Raw genomic sequence first — 14,292 nt, 5'->3', positions numbered from 1 at the left:
TAAATGAGGGACTATGTGTGAGTATGTGCACACATGTGTGTACACATGCGTATATGGGTGCATGTACGTATGTGTGTGCACATGTACAGATCTGAGGCCTGGGTGTATGTCCAAGTATGCAAGGTCTGAGGTCTGAGGTCCCAAGGCAGCCTAGTAGCCTCAGTGCCTACCAGTGCTTCCCTACCACCATGGGCTGCAGCTTTTAACTCCCCACAGTTAACTGTGCACTTGCTCTCTCTGTTCAGCTCTCACTTGCCCCAAGGCTCTCCCCACCTGCCTTTCTTCCACTGCCTTTCTTCTCCAATAGGTGTGGCTGCAGACAAGAGAGGCTCCTCTTCCTTTTGTGTTTTTCCCAGACAGTGGCAGGATTCGGTATCTGCCCTTCCAAGCAGGGAAAACAGAGGGGACAGGTATCCCCTCAACACACCCAGACTTTCAACTCTCTTGGCTAAAGCCAAGTCCAGGTACCCCTGCTCCCCTTCCTGGCCCTGACCTGGGCAAGTGGTATTTTCCACATCTTGGTGTGTCAGCCCCATCTAGATTGTTAGAACAACCCCCCTCATCGTCTCCCCAAGTGGCTCAATGACCTCATACTGTTTGGCACCAAGTATCTGAAAGGGCTCTCACACCCATCACCTCATCTAAACCCTATAGCAAACCTGTGTAGTAGGTGGGGTGCATGCTATTATCTCCATCTGAAAAATGAAGAACCTGAATTCCAGGTAACTCCCATAGGACACCCAGCAAGTTAGAAGTTAGAGGCAGGTCAGGACTAGAACCCATACCTCCTGATCCTTATGTCAGTAGGTTATTTTCCCACTATATTCCACTGTGAGTGAATCTCCTAGTAGCAACTGAATTATCATTATTGAATTGCCTACTGAATTTTCCTGGAATCAGCCAATTTTTGCAACCGTGATCAGATGGATGGATAGAGAGACAGGTATCCTCAGAAAGCCTTCTAGACCATCTAACCTAAATCATCCAGTTCCTTCTCAAGCTCTAGTTATTGTTTCTCATGGCACTTCGCTCTTTTCTTTCATATCACTTGTCACCATTTCTTGTTTAAGTGGATCTGTTTTTACTCATCACTGTGTCAGGAACACAGCACAGTACCACATAGTCAGTGTTCTGGAAATATTGACGGATGCATGGAGGTGCCAGTTATGTGATATCTCGAGTTTCAGTATGTTTCTCTGGCAGATTTATATCTCCTGTTAATTGTGCCTGGCACACTTGGGGAATGGCCAGCCAGTCATTCTCCAAGAAGGGGTGGCCGAGGTCAACACACAGTAGGGCTGATGTCATTAATTTTTATAAACTTTCCCAAGAGGAACAAAAAATAAATACTGCAGCTCTTGCCCCAGCCCTAAGAATCACAGAATGCTCTCTCATCCAGACTGGCCCTGGAAGAGCCATCTGGAGAGAGGTGGGGACACAGACAACCAGTTGTCATTGTGTTGATTCTGACTCATGGCAACCCCATGTGTGTCAGAGTAGAGCTGTGCTCCATAGGGCTTTCAATGGCTGAATCTTCTAAAGTAGGTTGCCAGGCCTTTCTTCTGAGGTACCTCTGAGTGGACTCAACCCTCCAACCCTTTGGTTAACAGCTGAGTGCACCACCCAGGGACTCAGTCAGGGAGAAATGCAGCTGTGTCTGTGTTCAGTAACTTACACAAACACACACATAAACATACCAAGATCTATGTGCCCCAGTTCCACACCCCAGCTCAGATGAAAGGCTGTGGAGGCACACCAGTGAGGTCCTCTGGGACCAAGGCCATGCCCGTTGACCCCAAGATGGGACAGGGTCTGCCTTCCACCTGGATCCTGGTGCAACCCAACCTTAAGAGCTCACATCTACATCTCAGGCCATGGCTGTGATGAACCATGGCCGCAGCAGTGCCACCCCCTTGTGGCCATGGTCGGTAGTGACAGCATCCGGTGTCTCCTAGCCTCTTAAACCCTGGACCCCGCTGCGGTCGAATCATACTGCTGAGCTTTTGGTTAGCAGCCATAGCACTTAACCACTACACCACCAGGGTTTCCCCTAAAAAAAAAAAAAAAAGTTTCCCCTAGCCTCTTAAAAAAAAGCAGACAAAAACCAGTGAGGTGATCCTGAGGAAGCAGGGTCCCTCTGCTGGCCAAGTTCAGGTAGTACTCTGCTCTCCCAAGGCATCACACCTACCCAGCCCTCTCTGGTGCACCCAGCAACCTGCCCTAGGTGGGCACACACAGGCACAGTCTTGGTAAGGGGGGCAGGCAGGCAACGACATGGCAAGGGAAATGTGACAGGAAAAAGCCACAACCAGTCTTTCCTCTTCTTTTCCTCTAGCTAGGGCGCAGGTCTCCTCCTTATTTTTCCCCCAATTTCCTTTCTTATTCCACAGAGCAAAGAGGCAGGCAAGGGGCTTTGGGGGAAGCCGGGAGAAAGATGGGGTAGCCTTCTCTGGTACAAGTGTCTGGTGGTGGAGGATCCCAGCTTGGCCCCATCACCCATCTCCCCATTGCAATCACTTCTCCTACATGGTTGACAAGGAGAACTCTGTGAGGGAAGGAAAGGTGGGAAGGAGACAGGGTCCTGAAGTCACAGCTTTAAAGTGGGGAGGTGGTCGAGGAAGCAGGGCAGAGAGGCAGAAACCAGGCAGACCTGTTAGCAGTTGTGAGAAGAATGTGGATTTAATGGAATGAAGGGTAGGAGGGCCCCGAGGCTGACAAAGCTCTCACCTACCCACCAGCCCTCACCCGGATTCTGAAGGCCCATCTCAAAGAGATGCTCTTGGTACTGGAGTTTCATATCTGTTCAAACCACCCCTGGAGCAGGGAAGTTGGGGTGGAAGGTTCTAGCTCAGAAGGCAGATTCCAAAGTATCCCCTTTTGTCTTGGCTATCTCAGGTAAGGGGCAGAAAAGCACAGCGGGGCTTTTTCTACCCTCTCCCCACTGCGGCTGTGCCCACAGCCAGGCTCACGGGTACCACGCTCTGCCCTCCTAGCACTGGGGCTCTAGTTCTGTGAGTCTGAGAAGTGATGTCCTGGGTGAGGCAGGAGCAGGGGGTCCTGCTTGGTTCTTTTGGTGTAGGTCCTCAGCTGGGCACACGAGCTGGCGTATTCTCTGGAAGGAGAGTGCAGGTGGCTGTTATGAGGTGGAATGGGGGCAGGAATGCCAGCTTCCTTCATCTCCAGTGTCTGCCTGCCTCCCCCTGCACAAACATACCCCCCAAGAGCAAACCCTATAATCACACCCAAAAAAAACAAACCGAACCTGTTGATTTGACTCATAGCGACTCTAAAGGGCAGAGTAGGACTGCCCCATACGGTTTCCAAGGAGTGGCTGGTGGATTCGAACTGCCATCCTTTCGGATAGCAGCCATAGCTCTTAAACACTGTGCCACCAGAGCACCTATATTCTTGGAGCTGCTCAGTCTCTTTCTGTGACTTCCGAGCACTCTGCTATTGTTGTTAGTTGCCATCGAATCAGCTCCAACTCATGGTGACCCCCGTACAACAGAATGAAACACTGCCTGGTTTCATGCCATCTTCGTGATCATTGAGCATGAATCTGTTGTGGTCGCTGTGTATTTTGAGTGCCTTCCAGTCTAAAGCACTCATCTTCCAGCACTATATTGAACAATACTCTGTCGTGATCCATAAGTTTTTCATTGACTAATTTTCAGAAGTAGATAGCCAGGCCTTTCCTCTTAATCTGTCTTAGTCTAGAAGCTCCTCCGGAACCTGTCCATCATGGGTGAACCTGCTGGTATTTGAAATACCAGTGGCATAGCTCCCAGCAACATGCAAGCCACCACAGTATGACAAACTGACAGATAGTTGATGGTTGAGGACTCTATCCCCCCTAACACCCACACAAGGTTCAACGGCCCCTTTCTGTACCAGCTTCTACCCTTGGTAGGCAGCCCACCTACCATCAAGGGATCTTACCTCTTCTGATAGGGTTCCTTCCCCTTTTGACTGCTTTCCTCCCTACTAACTCCCTACCTCTCTGAAGGAGCCATTGAGGGTACTGAGTTTGTAGAAGCTCCACGCAGGAATGCAAACCATGGAGGACAGAGCTAGGAGCCAGCCCAGGGCATCACCCCACCACGGGTACGTGTACTTCTTGTTGTAAGTCAACGGCGTGTACTTGACCAGGGAGAAGAGGAAGGTGGCCTGAGGTGAGAACAGAAGAGGAAGGGGTCACAGGGGGTAGGAGCCCTGTGTCCTCAGTCCCCCACCTGGAAGAGCTGGCCTAGCAGAGGTCACACTCCAAGGCTGGATTTGCCTCTGGGCTTTTCTGGGTCAATCAAATCTCCACCCACATTCTACTCAAAGTTCACATTCCCCAGTAGGTATCTTTAGGGCACATACAGTGTCTCTCCAGGCCCTCATCTCCCTGGGTACCACTATACATGACTGACCCCCCCAATCTGGACATGATTATGTGCTTGGTGGGAGGGGCTGGTAGTGGTGGGTGCTTAAGACTCCTGCATAGTCAGTTTGGGCTATGAGGACCTCAAGGGCAGGAGCCATGCCTCCTTTCCCCTCTGTCCCTCATTTATGTCCTATACAGTGGGGGCTCAGGGGATGGGCTGACATAAACAGATAAAGCAACAGGAAGTAGCACACAGTGGTTACAGGCTCAGATTCTGGAGCCAGGTTGTCTGGGTTTGAATCCTAGCTTTCTGCCACTTTCCAGCTTGAGTAAGTTGCTTAACCTCTTTGGCTTTGGTTTCATCTGTCAAATGAGTATAATGGCAATCCTTAGCTCATGGGGTTCTCGTAAGGATTAAATTAGTTAATACACATGAAGCACTTTGTGGCTGGCACAAAGTAAGTACTCTATAGCCGTTGCTATTATTATCGCTGTGATTATTAGTATTATTATGAGCAGCCTCATGTACTTGGGCTTTAGCCTCGCTATCCCAGTAGACTCACACTGTGGTGTTGGTCAGATCATCTGACAGTTCTGGACCTCAGTTTATCCTTCTGTGAAATGAAAAGGAAATATCTGTCTTGCTGGCATTTTCTAAAATCCAACAGGAGAATGAATGAAAATCTAAAATGATTTTCAATCTCTAGGGAGAAGTCCCTTTTAGGTCTAATGGCCTATCTACCCCACTACCACCACCATCTCTCTCTCCTTCCATCTGACTTTACCCCCTGAGGATTATCTTACTGTGCACACAGCTGGTGTGAGGAAGATCCAACAATATTTGATAAGAGGCCATGGCCTGTACCCAATCATGTCTTCAATGTTGTCATAGAAGCGCCCAGCTCCTACCATGAAGAAGAGAAGGAAGAAGGGGAGAAGGGACATTCTTTAGTGTCCAAAGTATCAGGATGGGGGCCATCAGACCAGCATTGGTGAGGAGCAATAAAGAGAAGATACCACAGTCATCTTTTCAAATCACTGCTGGAAGAGGACCCTTCCCTGAATTAATAGGCAGAAACAGCAGTGGGCAGACCTTGGCTTAGGCAAACATAATAACTTCTTGATTATCAATCTGCTAAAGGTTGGAAAGGTTTGGGCCCACCTGGGGTGGTTTAGGTGCAGTCAAAGCCAGGAAGGTGGTTTTGATCATAGATTCTATAGATGAATTCTAATCAAAAGGGAGAAAATCCAGAACAGAATTTCAATTCTCCTGGAATCCAGACTTTCTGGATCTATGGACAATGGAAATACCCCTGAAACTATTACCCTGAGATAACCATTAAACCTTAAATCAAAAATATCCCCTGAAGCATCCTTAAAACCAAACAATATTATTGTTGTTAGGTGCATCCAGTCGGTTTGGACTCATAGTGACCCTGTGTACAACAGAATGAAACACTGCCTGGTCATGCACCATCCTGAAGATCGCTGCTATGTTTGAGCCCATTGTTGCAGCCACTGCGTCAATCCATCTCACTGAGGGTCTTTCTCACTGACCCTCTACCTTACCAAGCATGATGTCCTTCTCCAGGGACTGGTCTCTCCTGATTACATATCCAAAGTACCTATAAGTACATGAGACAAAGTCTCACCATCCTCTCTTTCAAGGAGCACTCTGGCTGTACTTCTTCCAAGACAGATTTGTTCATTTTTCTGGCAGTCAATGGTATATTCAGTATTCTTTGCCAACACCTTAATTCAAAGGCATCAGTTCTTCTTTGGTCTTCCTTATTTATTGTCCAGCTTTCACATGCATATGAGGTGACTGAAAGTATTACAGCTTGGGTCAGGTGCACCTTAGTCTTCAAAGTGAAATCTATGCTTTTCAACACTTTAAGGAGGCCTTTTGCAGCAGATTTGCCCAATGCAGTACATCATTTGATTTCTTGACTGTTGCTTCGGTGGGCATTGACTGTGAATCCAAGTAAAATGAAACACTTGACAATGACAGTCTTTTCTCTGTCTATTGCTTATTGGTCCAATTGTGAGGATTTTTGTTTTCCTTATGTTGAGGTGTAATACCTACCGAAGGCTGTAATCTTTGCTCTTCATCAGTAAGTGCTTCAAGTTCTCTTCACTTTCAGCAAGCGAGGTTGTGTCATCTGTATATTGCAAGTTGTTAATGAGTCTTCCACCAATCCTGATGCTGCATTCTTCTTCATATAGTCCAGTTTCTCAGATTATTTGCTCAGCATACAGATTGAATAAGTACGGTGAAAGGATACAATCCTGGCATGCACCTTTCCTGACTGTAAACCATGCAGTGTCCCCTTGTTCTGTCAGTTTGTTGTACTTCAGTGGCTTATGTGTTGCTCTGAGGCTGGAAGCTATGCCACCAGTATTTCAAATACCAGCAGGGTCATGCATGGTGGACAGATTTCAGCGGAGCTTCCAGACTAAGACTAAGAAGAAGGACCTGGTGGTCTCCTTCTGAAAAAATTGCCCAGTGAAAAACCAAACAATAGTTTAGTTTAACTAGTAAAGAACGTCTGCTTTGAGCCTTATGCTCTTCTAAGATCTATCTATATGGGATCAAATGGACAACAGCAAATCAAAGGATTAGATAGGAACCTTAGGGGGGAGTGAGTTTATATTAATGGGGGAGGAATAACTCAGAAAAGGAGGGTAAAAATGGCTGCACACTGGAAGAATATAATCAATGTCACTTAATTGTACATATAGACACTGTTGAATTCGTGTGTTTTGCTGTGTATATTCTCCAACGAAATAAAATAAATTATTGAAAAAAAATAACTAGGAAGGTGGGCAAGACAATCTCTGTAGGGATCCTCCAATGGAGCAATTTAGGATTCTCTAGAGTTTTGAGGTTGGCAATGACTGCTTTTTATTTTTTTTTTTTTAGAGTTTTGAGGTTGGCAATGACTGCCCTGACAGCAAACACAACAGAGAACCCCTGAAGGTGCAAGAGAGCAGTGGGATGCAGACCTCAAATTCTCGTAAAAAGACCAGACTTAATGGTCTGACTGAGACTGGAGGGACCCCGGAAGTCATGGTCCCCTGACCTTTTGTTAGCCCAAGACTGGAAACATTCCCAAAGCCAGCTCTTCAGACAGGGATTGGACTGAACTATAAGATAGAAAATGATACTGGTGAGGAGTGAGCTCCTTGGCTCAAGTAGACACATGAGACTATGTGGGCAGCTCCCATCTGGTGGGGAAATGTGAAGGCAGAGGGGGACAGAAGCTGGCTGAATGGACATGGAAATTCAGGGTGGAGAGGAGTGTGCTGTCTCATTAGGGGGAGAGCAACTACCAGGAGTCTATAGCAAGGTGTATATAAATTTTTGTATGAGAGGCTGACTTGGTTTGTAAACTTTCACTTAAAGCACAATAAAAATCATATTAAAAAAAAATATTTTTGAGTTTGGGTAAAAGAGAGAGTCCCAGGAAAAGGTAGGTGTGAGCAATGGATGTTCCTCTTTTGTCTAAGAGCCCTGGGGTGTGGGAGAGAACTGGGGTTAGGGCTGAGGAAGGAGTCACTCACCATAAACCCAAGCCACAGAGAAGGACTCAAAGATGGCCACAAACAGAAGGCACATGCCACTGGCTGCATAGTAGTCAAAGAGCTGAAACACGTACATGCCACCCTGCCAGGAAGATTTTGTTAAAAAAAAAACGTTTATCCAGAGGAATCAGACTTACGCCCACCCCCTCCAGCCTCACACCTTTGGGCCACAGAACGAACTTGGTGAGAATCACAGGAGACAGATAATATTAGAGAATGTAGTTTGTAAGCTATAAAACACTAGACAGATGTAAGATACAATATATTTTTTTTATTGTTTTTGGATAGAAGAGAGATGAAATCAGACAGCTATTGCTAGATTATCCCTGAGAACATTTAGGGGTTGACCTCAGAAGCCCAAGACACAGTGTGTATTTTTTTTGGCAAGGTATCAGGATAAAATAGGGGCTGTCATATCAAGATGACAAGCTCCATCTGCACGCTTTTCCCTGGAGACATCACACAGACTGTCACCCATCCCCAGGGGTCGGTCCCTTTCTCCCTTGAAGTTTGACCATGGAACTTGACTCAGCTGCCTGGGAAATCATGGGAGTTTGGTGGATAGGCTGTTTTTCCCAACTCAAAACTTCCCTGACCATCCTTTCCATAGCTCTTAGCTCAATGTGGAGCCAATTTCCCTTCCACTCACCCCCAGAGGTAGGTGGCTGATGCCTAAAGGCCAAGGGAGGGCTTGCCTACTTTGTGCCTTTTTGAGTTGGGAAAAGAGGGCATCCCAGTGTCCTGAACCCATAGCAGTCTGCTCCACCTGACAGGTGGAAGCTGTCCACCTCGGCTCCTCTTCCTTACTGGGTCCCCACCTCGCAGCCTCCCAGACCCTCACCTCTGTGAGCATGATCAGCCCGACAAGGAAGGAAATGACAGACACAGCAAGGATGAGGATCTCCCTCCGGTTCTTCTTGCGGAACATGCGGGGGTACATGTCCACTAGTGCTGTCACCAGGCTTTCTACGCACACAAACTGGATGAGAGGGCGAGAGAATTGGAGGGAAAGAGAGCTCCCAAAATAAGCTCCATCAACTAGCTATGGCTTCTTTCTCCCAGGATCAGCCTTCCTGGCCTCCTTGCCCATCCTTGCATGGTTAGGTCAAGGCTCTTCTTGCTTCTCAGAAGGGCACCAACTTTTGACGTTCGCCTAGCCCACAGCTTTTTCGGAGTGTTTCAGGGTGTCAAGCTCAACCTGGTGCCCACCACTCCCCCTCCCCCAGCCCACACACTGACGCACTCCTCTCAGTCTCTGAGTATACCACCTATTGGTACCTGGCTATCCAGTCCCAGGAGAACGACCATGAAGAAGAAGCAGCAGGCCCATAGTGGAGAGAAGGGTAGCATCACCACAGCCCGGGGGTAGGCGATGAAAGCCAAGCCAGGGCCTACAGTAGGGAGTAGAGAAACACAGCCCAGTGCCTGGGCCAGATCTAGGCCATGTGCAATCCCAAGGACCCCAGTATAGGGCCGTGGAATAACAGGAGCTAGAGGGAACTCAAGGGTCCCTGGTGGCACAGTGGTTAAGCACTCAGCCACTAACCAAAAGGTTGGCAGTTCAAACCCCCCAGCTTTTTTTTTTTTTTAGAGGGAACTCAAGGGTCCCTGGTGGCACAGTGGTTAAGCACTCAGCCACTAACCAAAAGGTTGGCAGTTCAAACCCCCCAGCTGCTCCACAGGAGAAAGATGTGGCAGTCTGCTTGCATAAAGATTACTGCCTTGGAAACTGTATGAGGCAGTTCTACTTTGTCCTATAGAGTCGCTATTAGTCAGAATCGACTCAACGGCAATGGGTTAGACAGAACTTCATCCCACAGTTACCATTGCCACTAGCATTCTCGCCTGGGAAAAGACACCCAAACCTCTGTCTGGCCCCCAAACTTCCAAGGCACTACCCACTGCATTGTCACTGGCATGCTTGGAACCTGGAGATTGTGGATGTGAAAGGGCTTTGGAAAATAGAAAGGGGATATTTCCGTCCTCATTTCTCTAAGTTCTACCCCCGAATCCTCAGGTCTCACTCTCCAGATCTATTGCTCCAAACTAGAGGTTTCAAACTTAAAAAGAGCTCAGGAGCCAGGCAGGTCACGTAAATTTGTAAAGCTGACCCAGTGTGAAACAGGGGAAGTGGTGGTGCCTTATGAAAACAGGAACAATCACGTCCCAGCTAAGGATAATTACTTTGCTGTTCTTATACAGTAGCTGGTACCAAAGAAAATCCCTGTAAGGCCAGATTAGGCTCAGGGCCACCACTTTGCTGCCTCTGTCTGCACTGGAGTTTTTTGGTCTCCCTACAATGAGTGAACTGGTATTAATTCCACAGTACCATTGACACAGGTCCTCTTGAATGAATTAGTGTTCACCTCAGCTGACTCAAATGACTCAAATTTATGTGCCAAAGCCTGGGTTCGCCCACAGGAATCTTCCTTTGGAAACTAAAGGGTATCACTGCATGACCTTGGGCAGGCTGTTTAAGTCTCGAGTACCAGTTCCCTCACTGGTTGCTGGGGGTAATAGTAATACCTGCCTCGCCTTACGTTGTTTAATACAGGCAAATGCTTTGCACAGTGCCTGGCGTATAACCCAAAACCCATTGCTGTTGAGTTGATTCTGACTCATAGCGACCCTATAGGACAGAGTAGAACTGCCCCATAGAGTTTCCAAGGAGCGCCTGGTGGATTTGAACTGCTGACCTTTTGGTTCGCAGGCATGGCTCTTAACCACTCTGCCACCAGGGTTTCTGCCTGGCATAAAAAAAAAAAAAAAAATGTATAGTAAGTGCTTAATAAAAGTTAGATATTATCATTTTTAGTAAGAACCAGTGATGTCAGCTGCCTGGTGCTTGGCATTCTGTGCAACAAGGATGAGGTTGTGAACGCTTTGATTAAAAATGGTCTTATGGTTACAGAGTGAAAGTTGGCGGTCCACAGAAACAGGGGACAAGCCAGAGAAACATTTCCCAGTTTATCAAGGTGGGGGACCAGTCCTTCCTAGACTTTATTGTAAAACAACAACTACAATTAAAACCATAGCATGGTGGAAAGAAAGTCTTTTTAAAAAGGGAGACTCTTTGTGTACTGATAGGAACCTATCTCTGAAATACATTTTAAAGTGAACAAAACAAGATGAGGTACGGAACACAGTATATATAATGTGTTATCATCTGGTTAAAAAGGAGTTAAAAGAAATAGAAATATTGTATTATATAAAAACCAGTTGCCATTAAGTTGACCCCAACTCATGGTGACCCCATGTGTGTCGGAGTAGAACGGTGCTCCATAGGGTTTTCAATGGCTGATTTTTTGGAAGTAGATCACCACACCTTTCCTCCTCTGGGTAAACTCAAACCTCCAACCTTTCGGTTAACAGCCAAGCACGTTAACTGTTTGCACAACGCAAGGACTCCTATGTATGTAAATAAGAATTTCTCATATACATCTAAGCTATTTCTAGGAGGTTATATAAGAAACCTTGGGTTATATAAGAAACCGATAGCGTTGAGTACCTCCAGGTAAGGAACTGGAGGCCGGAGTTGGAAAGGAAACCTTCACTGTACACTTGTGTATTCTCTGGTTCTATTTAAATCTTACCCCAAGTCTTCCCAGCATGCCTCCTTTGAAAGGTAGCCACAGTGATCTCTGAAACTATTGCCCTGAGATAATGTTTACAACTGAAACCAAAAATATCTCCTGAAGTCTTTTTCAAACAATAGTTGGCCTTGAGCATTATGCTCTTTTAAGAACTATCTATGTGGGACCAAAGTGACAACAGAAAGTCAAAAGATTAGATAGAAACCTTAGGGGGCAGTGAATTTACATTAATGGGGGAAGAACAACTCAGCAGAGGAGGGAGAGACTGGTTGCAAAACTCAAAGAATGTAATCCATGTTGCTAAATTGCACGTGTAGAAATTGTAGAATTGGTGTACGTTTTACTGTGTATATTCTCACCACCAACAACCAAATTAAATTAAAAAGAAAAAGAAAGGTAGCCACCGTGAAAGGCCCACCCACAGCGCAGGAGACAATAGAAATGGCTCTGGATCCTGGCTGGCACCCGGCTCACAGAAGTCTCTGCCCTCAGGCCTCCCCAGAAGTGCTCACCTGACTCGGCCACCTCAGAAATGGGCACCCCCTGCTCCTGAGACATGAAGCCCAGGATGGAGAAGATGGCAAACCCGGCCACAAAGCTGGTGCCGCTGTTGAGGAAGCAGAGGGCGATGCAGTCCCTGTGCGGGTGGGAGGGGGAAGCAAGGATGGGGTGGAAACAGGAGTCGTCAGACAGGGGCTGCCAATCAACGTGCCAGGCTTTCTGTCTGGGAGCCAGTGGGGGCCCCTAGGGAAGACACGTCCTCACAGCAGATACCTGCACAGGGCCAGAGATGGGGCTGCCTGGCAGAATTAATATGACCATTCAAAGTGTTGGTTCTGGAATAAATCAAGGTAGACCTGAAAGAAGGCGGCTGTGAGGAAGTAAAACACTGATCTAAAAATCACACACGCTCTCCAGCCTCCCTTCCCTGCCATATTCCTACCACACCTTTCGGGATACTGCCTCTCTGACTTAATTCAATGTGTCAGGCTAATGTAGGAGGGTTTGGGCATGGATAATCTCAAACAACATAGAATTCTTAGTTACTTAAATTTCATTTTGAAATGCATGCGATGATTCGTTTCAGCTATATTTCAGCTAGTATTAAAATGGAATCAGGAAAGCAGGAGGGGATGATGGGGAGGGGAGGTGAAGTAAAAATGGGTAAGGATTCGATGTTTGCTGGGGCAGATTTACAAAGCAGGCGTGAATGCGGCTCAGCAGCATAACATTACTAATTTATTTCTCAGACTTGCTTACTGAGTGCCCCTAAGCCTGCTAACCTTTAAATCACCAGGCTGGCTAGGCCCCTGCTGTGGTTTCGCAGCCAATCACAACTCTGCCACCCTTTCAGAAGTGGTCCTTCTGCCCACCCTGCACAGCTCCTGGTGGGGCTGGGGGATTGGAAAGTGCCTGAAGGAAGGGGAACAAACTCCATGAGCTGGTACACTCGTCCCAATCACCCCTGGTCTGGCACTTGGTGGAGGGCCAGCAGAGGCATGCAGGTTTGTGGCTCAGACCCCACTCCCCAGTCACCTGTAGCAGTTGTTGTGGTACTTGTTGTAGCTGCCCAGGGCTGTCAAGCACCCCAGACAGATGGCGAAGGAGAAGAAGATCTGGGTGCCTGCGTCCATCCACACCTACATAGGGAAGAGGCAAGAAAGCTGAACTCTGGCAAAGCCCAGGCCATGTGAGCCTCCATGGGAGGAATGCAGGCATGGGCTGAGGAACCTGTTCTCAGTCAATGCAGGCCCCTCGTACCCCTGCCATCCCCGGGGTGCTCTAGTCCCTGGCCCTCAGATGAAGCGTCTTGGGCACAACCAGAGTGGAACAGACATTGCACATTCAAAAAGACATTCAAAAAGACATTGCACATTCAAAAAGACTGAAGGGACCCATGGTGGAGGAGGGTGGCAAGGTTTTCTAGAACGATCTGTATCTGGGTCTGGCTTGTGATCATGGAAGCAAAGCCCTGCATTGTGCCCAAAGTTCCTTTCTCCTATCCTAGGCTGTCATGGCAGCAGGATCAGTTCAGAAGGAATCTAGGGAAGGATATCCAGGGATATGGGTCCTTAATACCAACACCAGCACCAGCATGTAGCTTTGCCCCTCACACCACAGAACTTTCTGCCTGAGAAAGAGGAAGAGTAATCCTCATTCACACACACACAAAAAAAGCCGAGAGGATGAACAGAAATGCTTCTGTAAAGGGCTTTGTGCCCCTCGGGGGGAAAATAACTCTCCAGCTGAACACAGGGTATTGATGTTACTGTTATTATCTCAGCTGGCTGACCCAGCCTGTGCATGTTATGATTTAGATTTAACAGCTAGAATAACATCCCAGAGAGAGAGAACATCTAGACAAACAGGACAAAGCAATCCTGCAGATCTGCTGGAGGCCGGGTCCTGTGGCTACAGACCCTCCCCCAGGCCCTTCAGCCTTCAGAGGATGGGAGAACTACCAGGGGGCACCAAGCTGTGGATGCAGACATTGCCGAGGAGATAGTTCTTGTGTGCTGGTTCCTAATAGAAAGGGCACTGAAAGACCCCACCCCTTGTTCAAGCAGCTCCCAAATGGGCTCCTGCTTCCCACAAAACCCTCTATCTTTAATCTTTTCTGTCTACTAGTATCTGGCCTCCAATTCCCCCACATACCAAAGCCTTGGCTTCCTTCTGTCCAGAGGTCCTCGGCGCCTTACCTGTCTTTCCCTGCCTCACTAACCATCACCACCACTCTCAACCTCT

At 47.6% G+C, this 14,292-nt stretch overlaps 1 protein-coding gene across 3 annotated transcripts in view; it reads right to left on the bottom strand.

Moving 5' to 3' along the window:
• Positions 1-2,085: 2,085 nt before the first annotated feature.
• SLC6A13 (solute carrier family 6 member 13) overlaps positions 2,086-14,292 on the bottom strand; it is a 67,208-nt gene continuing 55,001 nt past the window's right edge. For 2 of the 3 annotated variants that reach the window (XM_049882162.1, XM_049882164.1), the window contains 8 exons: positions 13,084-13,187; positions 12,060-12,184; positions 9,233-9,345; positions 8,796-8,933; positions 7,934-8,036; positions 5,174-5,274; positions 3,997-4,167; positions 2,086-3,112 (listed from right to left, as the gene is read on the bottom strand). In XM_049882162.1, the coding sequence (XP_049738119.1) occupies positions 2,990-3,112; positions 3,997-4,167; positions 5,174-5,274; positions 7,934-8,036; positions 8,796-8,933; positions 9,233-9,345; positions 12,060-12,184; positions 13,084-13,187 (978 nt within the window). In that variant the 3' untranslated portion in view covers positions 2,086-2,989. The remainder of the gene's footprint in view (positions 3,113-3,996; positions 4,168-5,173; positions 5,275-7,933; positions 8,037-8,795; positions 8,934-9,232; positions 9,346-12,059; positions 12,185-13,083; positions 13,188-14,292) is intronic. The other variant, XM_049882163.1, reaches the window with a different exon arrangement.

The sequence above is a fragment of the Elephas maximus genome, chromosome 4 (genome assembly GCF_024166365.1).
Source record: "Elephas maximus indicus isolate mEleMax1 chromosome 4, mEleMax1 primary haplotype, whole genome shotgun sequence".
Classification (NCBI taxonomy): domain Eukaryota; kingdom Metazoa; phylum Chordata; class Mammalia; order Proboscidea; family Elephantidae; genus Elephas; species Elephas maximus.
The sequence above is the reverse complement of the archived record's forward strand: the minus strand, read 5'-3'. Positions and strand labels throughout refer to the sequence as shown.